Source organism: Nipponia nippon, unplaced genomic scaffold (assembly GCF_047370975.1).
Source record: "Nipponia nippon isolate SJK-2023a ecotype South Korea unplaced genomic scaffold, ASM4737097v1 scaffold_8, whole genome shotgun sequence".
NCBI classification, from domain to species: domain Eukaryota; kingdom Metazoa; phylum Chordata; class Aves; order Pelecaniformes; family Threskiornithidae; genus Nipponia; species Nipponia nippon.
The window spans coordinates 20,240,506-20,253,482 of record NW_028262402.1 but is presented as its reverse complement, the minus strand read 5'-3'; the positions used below and the strand labels follow the sequence as shown (position 1 = coordinate 20,253,482).

General features: G+C 43.4%; 1 protein-coding gene across 3 annotated transcripts in view; it reads right to left on the bottom strand.

The window, feature by feature from the left end:
• The window catches only part of CPLX1 (complexin 1), a 117,046-nt gene that overhangs the window by 46,154 nt on the left and 57,915 nt on the right, over window positions 1–12,977 (bottom strand). For all 3 annotated transcript variants that reach the window (XM_087742554.1, XM_087742553.1, XM_087742555.1), the window contains one exon: window positions 994–1,169. In XM_087742554.1, coding sequence (XP_087598680.1) covers window positions 994–1,169 — 176 coding nt within the window. The remainder of the gene's footprint in view (window positions 1–993; window positions 1,170–12,977) is intronic.

Genomic DNA, 12,977 nt, shown 5'->3' with positions numbered 1-12,977 from the left:
ACATAGTTTTGTTTATGGACAGCCACTATCAAATCTGTGATGAGACTTTGAAGCTTATTCCCAGACATGTTCTTAGGGCACCGTAACCTGCGCAGAGGTAGGCACTGCAAAGGGAACATCTCTTATACTGAGAGTACTTCCTCATTCTTTCTACAGGTATTTTCTGTTGTTCTTTGGCATGTGATGTAAGTGAACACATAGGCCTTCATCATCAGAAACCTCTTCTCCAACCATTACCTACATTTCTTTTCAAGTTATCTGAGCTCCAGGACCTCTTCCTATGAAACTAAGTTACTCTAAGGAGCCAATTTTGACCCCGTCTTGAGGATGAAGCAACAAAACTGTTCTCCCTCCACACATCAATCCCTAAAAGCTAATGTATGATAACAATGGGTTCAGCTACCTTAAATTAAGCTCATTTCTATAGTAAATATTTGTTTTGTACAGTATAAGAGAGTGCTTCCCAATGGTTAAGTCCCTCAGATAAATGAAACTCTCTTTCTTTTAGATGAATCCCCTGTGAATAGTGGAAACCTAAATATGAAAAGTAGAGTAGATTTACCCCATTTCACCTGTCAACACAACGTTGCCTTGGAAGCAATGCAGAAGATACTTGGACTGTATCTCTTAGAAACACACTGAATTATGACCCTTCTCACAAACCACAAATGCAAGCTTGGAAAGCACCCACATACGGCCAGAGAAGCCTCTAACATTTAAAATAATGTGAGCATTTAACAGATGATGAGAAAAATAGACATTTTTCTCCCCTCATCTTCAATCTCTATTTCAACTTTGCAGGGCTTTTCAGTGTGGGAGGTGTGTTTAAATAGGGACAGAGCTCAAGGGACAGTGCACAGGATTAGAAATTTCAGTGTGGCAAAGTAATTACCTGGCTCTATCCAGGTAACTGGTCACAATTCAGCTGAAAACAGTAGTTCTCCACTGAGCGTTATGAGTTGCCAAGTGTGTGCTCAAAGACGGATCCCCTACCTTGTCTCGAATTCCTTGTCTCATAACTTCTCTTTCAGCCTCCATCTTGGCATATTTGGCTTTCCTCTCTTCCTCTTCTTGCCTGAGGGCTTCCTGTCGTTCCTCTTCTTTCTTGGCAGCATCTGGGTCTTTCTCCTCATCCCCACCCAGCATCTTCCCCATGTCTTTGGTAGCCCCTAGAGAAAGCACAAGAGAAAGTCCGCCCTGTAAGAATGTGGGAAAACCACCATGATGCCAACTCTCTCCTTCCCCACAATCAGAGACTTCTTCCACTCCCTCTGCATCTGGAAAGGTTTCTCCTTCCACTGAGGAGGAAGCACACTCCCCACAGAGGCAGGAGGTGGGCAAAGCACCCAGACTAACCAGGTGGGTTACCGGCACCGGTAGGAAAAGCACAGCAGCAAGAGGAACAGACTACATCTGTAGACTTGCATGATGGCAACACAATTATTTTGCAGTCCTAAAGAGGGAAAGCTGCCATCCACACAATGTTTTCACTCCATCAGCTCAGTCAAGTGACTGAAGGTTGATTTTGGAGGGTCTTTAATGTAACAGGCAGGTCGTCCATTCAGAAAGAAATGATACCAGGGCTAGGAAAGGAATTTGAAATCTCAGTTGCAGGAATGAGTAATCATAATCTTAATTGTTGCCAGAAATTACATACCCCATGACAGGCAGGAGCACACAGCATTAGGAAACATTTGGAGTTGTTGATGATTTCGAGGCTTCTACCATGGATCAGAAAGAAGCAGCACCTCTGCATGTCTCTTATCTAGCCTTGGGATAGATAGCCCCTTTCCTCTATCACTGCCTCTAATGCTTAGCACGTAGGTGGGATCCTGGCTCTGCCTTGTCCTCTTTCTACCCCTGCATGCACATTGGTCTCGAATTTTCAGTCCCTGCTCCTGAGCCAGCTCTTTGTTATGCAAATCCCTTGTACAGCCATGCAAATGGGGAGGCTTCTTGCATGTCCCTCTGTCTCCACAAGGCTGCATAAAAGCCATTTACCCTGTATTTCAGAGGCACTTTTATTGGCAAATGACTGGCAATCATCCAGCTGGGGAGGAAGGCGGGGCAGGGGAAAGGGGGAGAGCATTTACTGTGATACTTCATCATCAGGGCACTGGAGGGCTGCAGCAGTATCAAACGTGGTGACACGGATGAAGTGAAGACACGTATCCTTTGGAAGCCGTGTTGGACTTTGCCTGTAGCAGGAAAACGCCCTGCATAATTTACTAAAAAAGGTACCTTCACCCTGAAAGAACACTGTAGATGGCTTGTTACTGTCCTTAGTTTCTGGGTCAGGACATTTTGAGGGCAAATTTACTCCGACTGGTGATTTCTTTCCTGGGATGCAAGGAAGGCTAACTGAAATTGCAAGCAAGCTAGAATTTGATAGCAAGTGGAAAAGCAATGCAGACTAGTTGGGTCACACATCCCTATTGCAGGGACATCCCTAAGCAGTTTTACTGTGCATAAATTATTGATGACAAATCCTGGTAAAACCTTTAATTTCTGAATTCCCCTCAACAAATATTTCCACTGATCATCAAACTGATCAAACTGGTTCAATAATCTATCAAATTTATCTCTTTTTAGCTTCTCTCCACTTAGAGCTACCCAGACAGTGTAATACACTAGTTAGTTATGAAGCAGAATTCAGCAGTGGAAAGAGATTATTTTTTTCCCTCTAAGCACTACTTCTAGGCTATCATTAAGTTATAATGTCAGCTCAGCTCATCATGTAAGGAATGAAATTACATAGACTTCTTTTTCTTTTATCTCTTAGACAAGACCAAGATTTTGAATACTTTAGGCATTTGTTTTTGCAGCTATTCAGTGCATAGGATACCTACAAGAACAAGAATGTAGTTTCAGGATCCTCACAGACTCTCTTAATTCACGCCTAATTTCTAAGTCACCTTCTAAATATGCAGAATGCTGCACTGTGGTATCACTGTTAACTAATTGGAAGGAAATATATTATGAGAAGCAAAATTTTACACTACATTTTAATTCCAATCTCTTGTGTTACTTTTGGTATAGAAAAACTTTTTTTCTGTCTCATTTGTTCTTCATCCTAAACTTTAGGTTTTATTGTTAACAATCCTTGGATAACAGCTTTTGTTTTTAGCAGTTCAACAGTGGAGGCTCCAGAGAATTCATCTGCATGCAACTGAGATACTGCAGTTACAGGTACAAGCAGAGGGAAAGAGTCGAAGTTCTGTCCTCAAGCCTGCTTTTGAAGCTTCCAAGGAAACAGAGGGTAAGAACACACTTACTGAATCTGTTCATATGATAAATCTGGGTCTTTTTGTCTTCTTTCACATCCCAGCATAACATCTACCTTGACATAAAGAGAAGACAGAGAATGCCAAAGTAATCACTGACCAGTAAGGAGCTTCAATCAACATTATTTCCAACATCTCTAGACAAGATGACAGGAAGAACACAGAAATGGCTAAAGCTCCAGGACAACATGTGTAAACTGTCACCTTTCTGGCTGTAATAATATCCCCAAAGGATAAAAACCTTCCATGAGGGAAAACATCTCAGAGGTGGTTTGTTTAGAAGACAAGTGGCATGGCAAGCATTCCAAACTAATAGTCATTCCCTTGATCCATATGGGCTAAAGAACTAGGCAATCAGGTGTTAAGCCAAGTACTATGAGTGCACTCAGATACGCTTTCATGTGAAATTTGCTGGTTTAAGTTGTCATCAGCCATCTGAAAAACAGTAATTCAGTTGTTGGGGAACATGTGGGAGACATTCCCCAGGGAAACAGCTGGAAAGCAGGTCAGCTGTCTGGAAGGTAGTTTTGCAGTAAAGGCCTCGGGATCCTAGTGCACAACAAGCTGACCATGAGCCAGTAGTGTGTCCTTGCAGCAAAGAAGGTCAACAGCCTCCTGGGCTGCATGAGGAGGAGTGTTGCCAGCAGGTTGAGGGAAGTGATCCTTCCCTTCTACCGAGCCCTGGTGAGACCAAATTTGTAGTGATGCGCCCAGTTCTGGGCTCCCAGATACAAGAGAGATATGGAGCTACTGGAGTGAGCTGGCAAAGGGCCATGAAGACAATTAGGAGACTCGAGGATCTCTCATACAGGAGAGGCTGAGAGAGCTGGGACTGTTCAGCCTGGAGATGAGAAGGTTCAGGGGCGTCACAGTAGTATGTGTAAATACTTGATGAAAGGGAATGAAGAAGAGGGAGCCAGGCTCTTCTCAGTGGTGCCGTGACAGGAAAAGAGACAATGTGTACAAACTGAAATACAGGGAAACCTGTTGAAACACAAGAAAAAAAATGTTGGGGTTGCAGAAAGAGGCTGTCAAGTCTCTGTCTGTGGACATATTCAAAATTCATAGGGCACAGCCCTGAGAAACCTGCTGTAGGTCACCCTGTTTGAGAAGGGGATTGGACTAGACAACCCCTGTGGATCCCTGCCAACCTCAGATATTCTGTGACTCTGTGAGACCTCACAAGTAAGTGGTTTAAATGGCAACTGAAAGTGACTGAAGTGAATTTTGCAAGGAAAAGGATGAAGAGCACATACCCAAACAGATCATGCATCTGAACTAAAGGAAAGTAAATTCTTAAACTGCCTGACCTCTGTCACAGGAGCACCACCTCCTATGACCTAACACTTCAATGGCTCATTGACATCAATCCAGCTTTCACAGAGAAAACCTAAACTCACACAATCAACTTGCAGGAGCACTGCTCAATTTGTTACTTGTTAAAAAAAAAAAAGAAAAAAAATTCCCCAAAATATTGACATGCAAAATTATCTGCTGCAAAAGCCATATGGAACAAGGATTAGGATTTTTAAGGATGACTTACAGAGAAAAAAATTAACAGTAACATCTTGGGTATTCTTAATTAAGCAAAGGGTGATAGAAATTTGCACACCCCATTGCTTCAGGTAAGGTAATTAAGTGAAATCAGAAGAATTTCTTTTGCAAAAATCTCATTTCATATTTCAGACAAATAACACCCCAGACCTGTCTTTCAAGAGGGCTGCATATGTGTGTGCTTAGATCTCAGAGGATGTTGCAGAAGTTCCCCCCCACCAATCACAACTGTGAGAGGAAGCAGTGAGAGCTTTACCTGAAACAGGCATCCCCTGAGGAAATTTTGCAGGTGTTTTTTTTGGTAGTACTATTTGTGGCTGAGCCATATTTAGATCGAACAGACAGGACAACTGATGTCTCGGGGTTTCTAAATTACAGCATGATTTTTATCACATCACCCGAACATCTGGAGCTAATCACAGAGTACTGTCCTGGGGCAGGAATGGGTCACTCATTTTTGCAGCATCACTTCAGAACCAGAACTAACAATGTTTTATTGATATCACTGGAGAGAGACCTTTTTCATCAAGGCTATAATGCAAAGCTAATGTCTAGTATTCAAGAAATCCTTTCCCCATTTTAAAGCTCAGAAAAAGGTGAATTTGCCATTAAGAAAAAAGCCTTATAGCAATCATTATGTGACTCCTTACTTTGTCCAGAAGTCAAGATATTTAATCACTATTTTGTCAGGAAAGGCTAGGCTGGAATTTATATGAAGACTTCACTAAAGAAAGGAATTTCATATGCAAATTTTTCCCCAATATGAATCATATCTAAACGAATCAGATCTTGTCCAAGTGTTTTTGTCCAAATCCCTTAGATGTTACAGAGATGCTTTCAAATCAGTCCCCGTGGCTGCTGTGACATAAACTTGGTTTTCTGTTGCAGCCAAAATACACAACAGTAGGTGAGATTCTTTTAGACAAAATACAAACTGGACCTCTGTTCCCCCTGCCCTCAAAATATGGTGCTATATTTCCAACCTGTTTACCTTCCTCCAGCAAAGTCATTACATCTGCTGATTGAACTGGACTGAGACTGAGAGAGCAGTTCTCACCACCAGGGTGAAATCCAGTTCCCAACGGGGATGGCTAGATTCAGGTTTCTGCTTAGAGATTTGTCCATGTGTGCTTGCTTCCCATTACAGTAAATGGAAGCCCACCGTGAACTGGACTGGCTGAGAGAGCAGCTCTCACCACCAGGGTGAAATCCAGCTCCCAATAGGGATGGCTAGATTCAGGTTTCTGCTTAGAGATGTGTCCATGTGTTGTGGTTTAACCCCAGCCAGCAACTATGCACCACACAGCCGCTCACTCAATCCCCTCTAAGTGGGGTGGGGGAGAGAATTGGAAGGGTGAAAGTCAGAAAACTCCTGGGTTGAGATAAGAACAGTTTAATAATTGAAGTAAAATGAAATAGAATGATAGTAGTAGTAGTAATAATAATAGTAATAATAATATAATACAATAATAATATACAAAGCAAGTGATACACGACACAATTGCTCACCACCCCCTGACTGATGCCCAGCCTGTTCCCGAGCAGCAATCCCTTCCCCGCCCTGGCATATACTGAGCATGACGTCATACGGTATGGAATAACCCTTGGGCCAGTCTGGGTCAGCCCCCCTGGCTGTGCCCCCTCCCAGCTTCTTGTGCACCACGCAGAGCATGGGAAGCTGAAAAGTCCTTGACTGGTGTAAGCACTACTTAGCAACAACCAAAACATCAGTGTGTGTGTTATCAACATTATTCTCATCCTAAATCCAAAACACAGCACTATACCAGCTACTAACAAGAAAATTAACTCTATCCTAGCTGAAACCAGGACACCATGTGTGCTCGCTTCCCATTACAGTAAATGGAAGCCCACTGTGACCTTCAGTTGCCTCTATCTACCACTTAAGATTGAGGTTTCCTACAGAACCTGAATCACAGCCCAGAAAATGGAGTCCAAAGCTGCATCAAGCTTCAGGTAAAGCACACTCCCACCTTTGATAAGTTTAGATACCTATTTGCCATGTCAATAGCTCATGTAGACTCCTTGGCCTATGTGTCTTACACAGCAGGAGGCATTGACACCTATTCTGATCTAGTAAACAGTCAGCTAAGCAGCATGCTGAGATCCAGATTTATACACACATCTTAGTTGGAGACAGAGTAAAAGCCCAAAACTAGTCTATAGGAGCAGAATGGGGGGTGAGGGGTGAGTGTAACTTCTCCCTAGCACAAAATACAGACAGGAAACAGCAGGCTCCCTAAGATGTTATGTTTGGACAGCAATCCCATTTTAATGCACTTCCTTTCACCCTTAAAGAAGAAAGAGTTGTTTCCAGCATATCATCAACTCCCCCTGCAGCTAAGACAAAGTGATAGATGAATGATCACTAAAAAGCATTTTCGAAGAAGCTAGTTCACTCTTAAATAAAACAGAAAGTAAGGGCTATGTATTCTACAGCCAGAGCTAACCCACTAATCTCTTAGAAATTTTTTGGATTTTTTCAGTGCTACTGCAACACACTTCCATTCCACAATGCCTTGCAAAATCAACTGAATTATCTACAAGTTTTCTGACTCCCAAAACGAAAGAGCCCCAAACTTACTACTCATAGCTCATTATCTTGTACACAAATGAGTCCTGCAACTTTGTTTAAACCCAGCAGAAATGTAAATTTTCCCTCTGAGGTCTGCTTAAAAACAAAACTATGGCCTTGGAACTATTAACAACTAGATGGGCCGAGCAGGAAGGAATAAAGAGCAGCCGATGATGGATTGGCTGAACAACCTTATTTTTATCTTTCACTCTGAGAATTCTTGACATTACACAATGGTTTTGATGACTTGCAATTTCCCATAGTTTTTTGTCTCGCTCTTCTTTGAAAGTGAGACTGGGAAAAAATGAGTGAATTGAGCTCTTCAGGATCTCTGCCCGGTAAAATCTCCTGTGCTCCCTTCTGGGCTCTCTTCTGAGACTTATGGTCTGTACATTGCGAGCTTTTCAGATGTACCTGCTGCATCTCCTTTCTTCAGTCTCCCCATCTGTGAGGCAGCAATGAATCTAGATGCCAATCTCGCTCCAAGACTTTGTGTTCTGTAGAGGTGCACAATATAAGGCAGCTCCTGATTTCTTGCTTTTTTTTGAGTCAGCTTCCACCAGAGTTTGGTACAACCCAATGGAAAGTTATTGGAGTTGACATGAGCAAAAGAGGCTACAAACTACGTAATACAAAATCACTGTATTCAAACTAGGGCCAGTTCAAGAACCCTTAATTACATGGACAAAATTTTTCTTGTCAAGGATGAGATCAAAATAACTCATGCACAAAGAACCAGTACATACTGTCAGCTGGTCAGAATAAAGCCTTTGACTTTTCCACACCACTGGGGCAGCCTGGTTGTCTGCCTGGTCTTTCTGTCCTATTGACAAAAAGGGGCAGAGAGGGGCCTGGCACATAGGGATCCAGGCCATCACACTTGTTTTGGAAGCAAAAATCTTTCTTATATCAGGACAATAAGACAATAACCAGGAAAGATTTTGTTGCCTATGTCCACATTAACCTGCTGCTCTTTGCAAGTACAAAAAGTAGTCCGACCTTTGCTCTTCATCCATTTAGGAGTAGAACAAAACAATGCTTTTAGGAATGTTTTGGAAACAAAAATGTATAGCTCCATGCTTGCTGTAGAAAGCTGTTTTCCTGCAAATGTTTGCACATTTCTTCAGTTATAAGAACAAAGATGCCTCTGCTGTCTGTCTCCTACTCCTTCATCTGGGAGACAAAGGTGCAAGGTCATTTCCTTCTTCAGTTTTATCAGCCACCAGATTACTGTTTTCTATCAAAAAAGTAAATGCCACACCAATCCTTTCCACTGAAATAAAAGCCTGACCTTCTCCTGTTAAAGTTTCAATAAAAATGTAACAGCCCTTCAGGAGGGTATGGCATGATATTCCAAAGTGGTATTTGCATGAATGGAATACTGTGTTTATACATCAGTACTGAATAGCTCCAAAGGAACCATCACAATTTATTAATTAACTATAACTAATACACCTACTGAAATGCATACATGCCTACATCTTTCATAAACAAAGAAGTGATGCCAAGTTCACTTGAGGAGCTCACTTGAGAAATCATAATATCTCTGAAAATGCCATTTTCTGGTCTTTTTGGTACCATGGGGATCTCTGATAAGGATCATTAACATTGTATTAAATGAAGAAACTCTTAATGAAATTCAAAGCTCAAAGCAGACATGGGACTCTGTTTTCCAGATCCACTCAGCACAAGTGTGTAGTCTTACACAACTGAGAAGGGGTGTGTTTATATGTATTTCTGTTCCCTGGGCCAATCCATGTTTCTAGGCTTATTTCCAGTTCAGTGAGTTGCCTATCCATTTCAGCATTAAGTTTTCTGAGATATCACAGAAAAATAACATTGGAAGGATCCCAATGAGGTCCATCTGAATATATCAAATGGTGAACCATGAATCATGGGTACTGTGCGAGTTATGTAGTGGCACAACACAAATGGGCATGAGGAAGGAGTAGAAAAGGAGCACTCAACGCTTCAGTTTACTTTGTTTATGAAGTAGAGAAAAGGGACAACTGGGTTTACTGGATCACATGGATTCGGTAGCCTGGCACATCAGACCCACAGGACTATAAGGCTCTAGTGGACACCAGTGCACAGTGTACCCTAATGCCATCAGACTATAAAGGGGCAGAATCCATCTGTATTTCTGGAATGAAAGGCGGATCCCAACAGCTAACTGTATTGGAGGCTGAAGTAAGCTTAACCAGGAAGGAGTGGCAGAAACACCAAATTGTGACTGGCCCAGAGGCTCCATGCATCCTTGGCATAGATTACCTCAGGAGAGGGTATTTCAAGGACCCAAGAGGGTACCGGTGGGCTTTTGGTATAGCTGCCTTGGAGACGGAGGAAATTAAACAGCTGTCCACCTTGCCTGGTCTTTCAGAGGACCCTTCTGTTGTGGGGTTGCTGAGGGTCAAAGAACAACAGGTGCCAATCGCTACCACAACAGTGCACCGGCGGCAACCGAGACTCCCTGTTTTCCATTCATAAGATGATTCATCAACTGGAGAGCCAGGGAGTCATCAGCAATACTCGCTCACCTGTTAACAGTCCCTTATGGCCAGTACAAAAGTCTAATGGAGAGTGGAGACTAACAGTAGACTATTGCAGCCTGAATTATGTCAGGTCGCTGCTGAGTGCTGCTGTGCTGGACATGCTAGAACTTCAATATGAACTGGAGTCAAAGGCAGCCAAGTGGTATGCCACAATTGATATCGCTAATGTGTTTTTCTCAATCCCTTTGGCAGCAGAGTGCAGGCCACAGTTTGCTTTCACTTGGAGGGGGGTCCAGTACACCTGGAATCGACTGCCCCAGGGGTGGAAACACAGCCCCACCATTTGCCATGGACTGATCCAGACTACACTGGAACAGGGTGGGGCTCCGGAACACCTGCAATACATTGATGACATCATTGTGTGGGGCAACACAGCAGAAGAAGTTTTTGAGAAAGGGAAGCAAATAGTCCAAATCCTTCTGGAGGCTGGCTTTGCCATAAACCAAAGTAAGGTCAAGGGACCTGCACAGGAGATCCAGTTTTTAGGAATAAAATGGCAAGATGGATGTCATCAGATCCCAATGGATGTGATCAGAAAAATAACAGCTATGTCCACAACAACTAGCAAAAAGGAAACACAAGCTTTCTTGGGAGTTGTGGGTTTTTGGAGAATGCATATTCCAAATTACAGTCTGATTGTAAGCCCTCTCTATCAAGTGACCCGGAAGAAGAATGATTTCAAATGGGGCCCTGAGCAACGACAGGCCTTTGAACAAATTAAACAGGAGATAGTCCATGCAGTCACCCTTGGGCCAGTCTGGGCAGGACAAGATGTAAAAAATGTGCTCTACACTGCAGCCGGGGAGAATGGCCCTACCTGGAGCCTCTGGCAGAAAGCACCAGGGGAGGTTGACCCCTAGGGTTTTGAAGTCGGGGATACAGAGGATCTGAGGCTGGCTATACTCCAACTGAAAAAGAGATATTAGCAGCATATGAAGGGGTTCGAGCCGCTTCGGAAGTGGTTGGTACTGAAGCACAGCTCCTCTTGGCACCCCGACTGCCAGTGTTGGGCTGGATGTTGAAAGGGAGGGTCCCCTGTACACATCATGCAACTGATGCTACCTGGAATAAGTGGGTCGCAGTGATCACACAACGGGCTCGAATAGGAAACCTCAGTCGCCCAGGAATCTTGGAAGTGATCATGGACTGGCCAGAAAGCAAAGATTTCGGAATATCACCAGAGGAGGAGGTGACGCGTGCTGAGGAGGCCCCACCATATAATAAACTATCAGAAAATGAGAAGCAATATGCCCTGTTCACTGATGGGTCCTGTCGTCTTGTGGGAAACATCGGAGGTGGAAAGCTGCTGTATGGAGTCCTGTACGACAAGTTGCAGAAACTGCTGAAGGAGAAGGTAAATCAAGTCAGTTTGCAGAGGTGAAGGCCATCCAGCTGGCTTTAGATATTGCCGAACAAGAAAAGTGGCCAATGCTCTATCTCTATACCGATTCATGGATGGTGGCAAATGCCCTGTGGGGCTGGTTACAGCAATGGAAGCAGAGCAACTGGCAGCGCAGAGGCAAACCCATCTAGGCTGCCACATTGTGGCAAGATGTTGCTGCCCGGATAGAGAACCTGGTTCTAAAAGTACGTCACGTAGATGCTCACGTACCCAAGAGTCGGGCCACTGAAGAACATCTAAACAATCAGCAGGTGGATCATGCTGCTAAGATTGAAGTGGCTCAAGTGGATCTGGACTGGTAACATAAGGGTGAATTATTTCTAGCTCAGTGGGCCCATGACACCTCAGGCCATCAAGGAAGAGATGCAACAGATGGGCTTGTGATCGAGGGGTGGACTTGACTATGGACACTATTGCACAGGTTATCCATGAATGTGAAACGTGCTGCAATCAAGGAAGCCAAGCGGTTAAAACCTCTCTGGTATGGAGGACGATAGCTGAAATATAAATATGGAGAGGCCTAGCAGATTGATTACATCACACTTCCACAAATCTGCCAAGGCAAGCACCATGTGCTTACAATGGTGGAAACAACCACAGGATGGCTGGAAACATATCCTGTGCCCCATACCACCGCCTGGAACACTATCCTGGGCCTTGATAAGCAAGTCCTGTGGCGACATGGCACCCCAGAAAGAATTGAGTCAGACAACGGGACTCATTTCCGAAACAGCCTCATAGACACCTGGGCCAAAGAGCATGGCATTGAGTTGGTGTATCACATCCCTTGTCATGCAGCAGCCTCTGGGAAAATTGAACGATACGATGGACAGTTAAAGACTACACTGAGAGCAATGGGTGGTGGGACATTCAAATACTGGGATACACATTTAGCAAAGGCCACATCGTTAGTCAACACTAGGGGATCTGCCAATCGAGCTGGCCCTGCCCAGTCAAAACTTTTATGTACTATAGAGGGGGATAAAGTCCCTGTAGTGTATGTAAAAAATATACTGGGGAAGACAATGTGGGTTACTCCTGCCTTGGGCAAAGGCAAACCCATTTGTGGGTGATGTGGAAGGATGGTGAAGTCCAATGTGTACCTCAAGGAGATTTGATTTTGGGTGAAAATAGCTAATGAACTGAATTGTATGATGTTAATTGCTATATAATACTGTATATCATCACTTATATGGTGGCTATATGCCATATCAACGGTATTACAGTAAGAATCATCCAGATTAATGAAGAATGAACTTTGATGAAACTGAGCAAATTGCAGCAGTGATGGAACTAGGACTGGCTTCAGCATGCAACAATCCAACACCACACACTATCTCTCCTGGCCTGAAAGACTGTTATGACAGATGGAGCCCAAATGGCTGAATGAACTCAACAGACATTTTAGAGGGATGGCCCATAGACTAAGGGAATAATATCTGTGTGTATATATCAAAAGACAGGAAAAGTGGTAGTGATTAACTGGAATGTACCTGGATATGATGTAGATGGTATGGAATACAGGGTGGATACTGTCCTGGTTTCGGCTGGGGTAGAGTTAACTTTCTTCATAGTAGCTGATATAGTGCTGT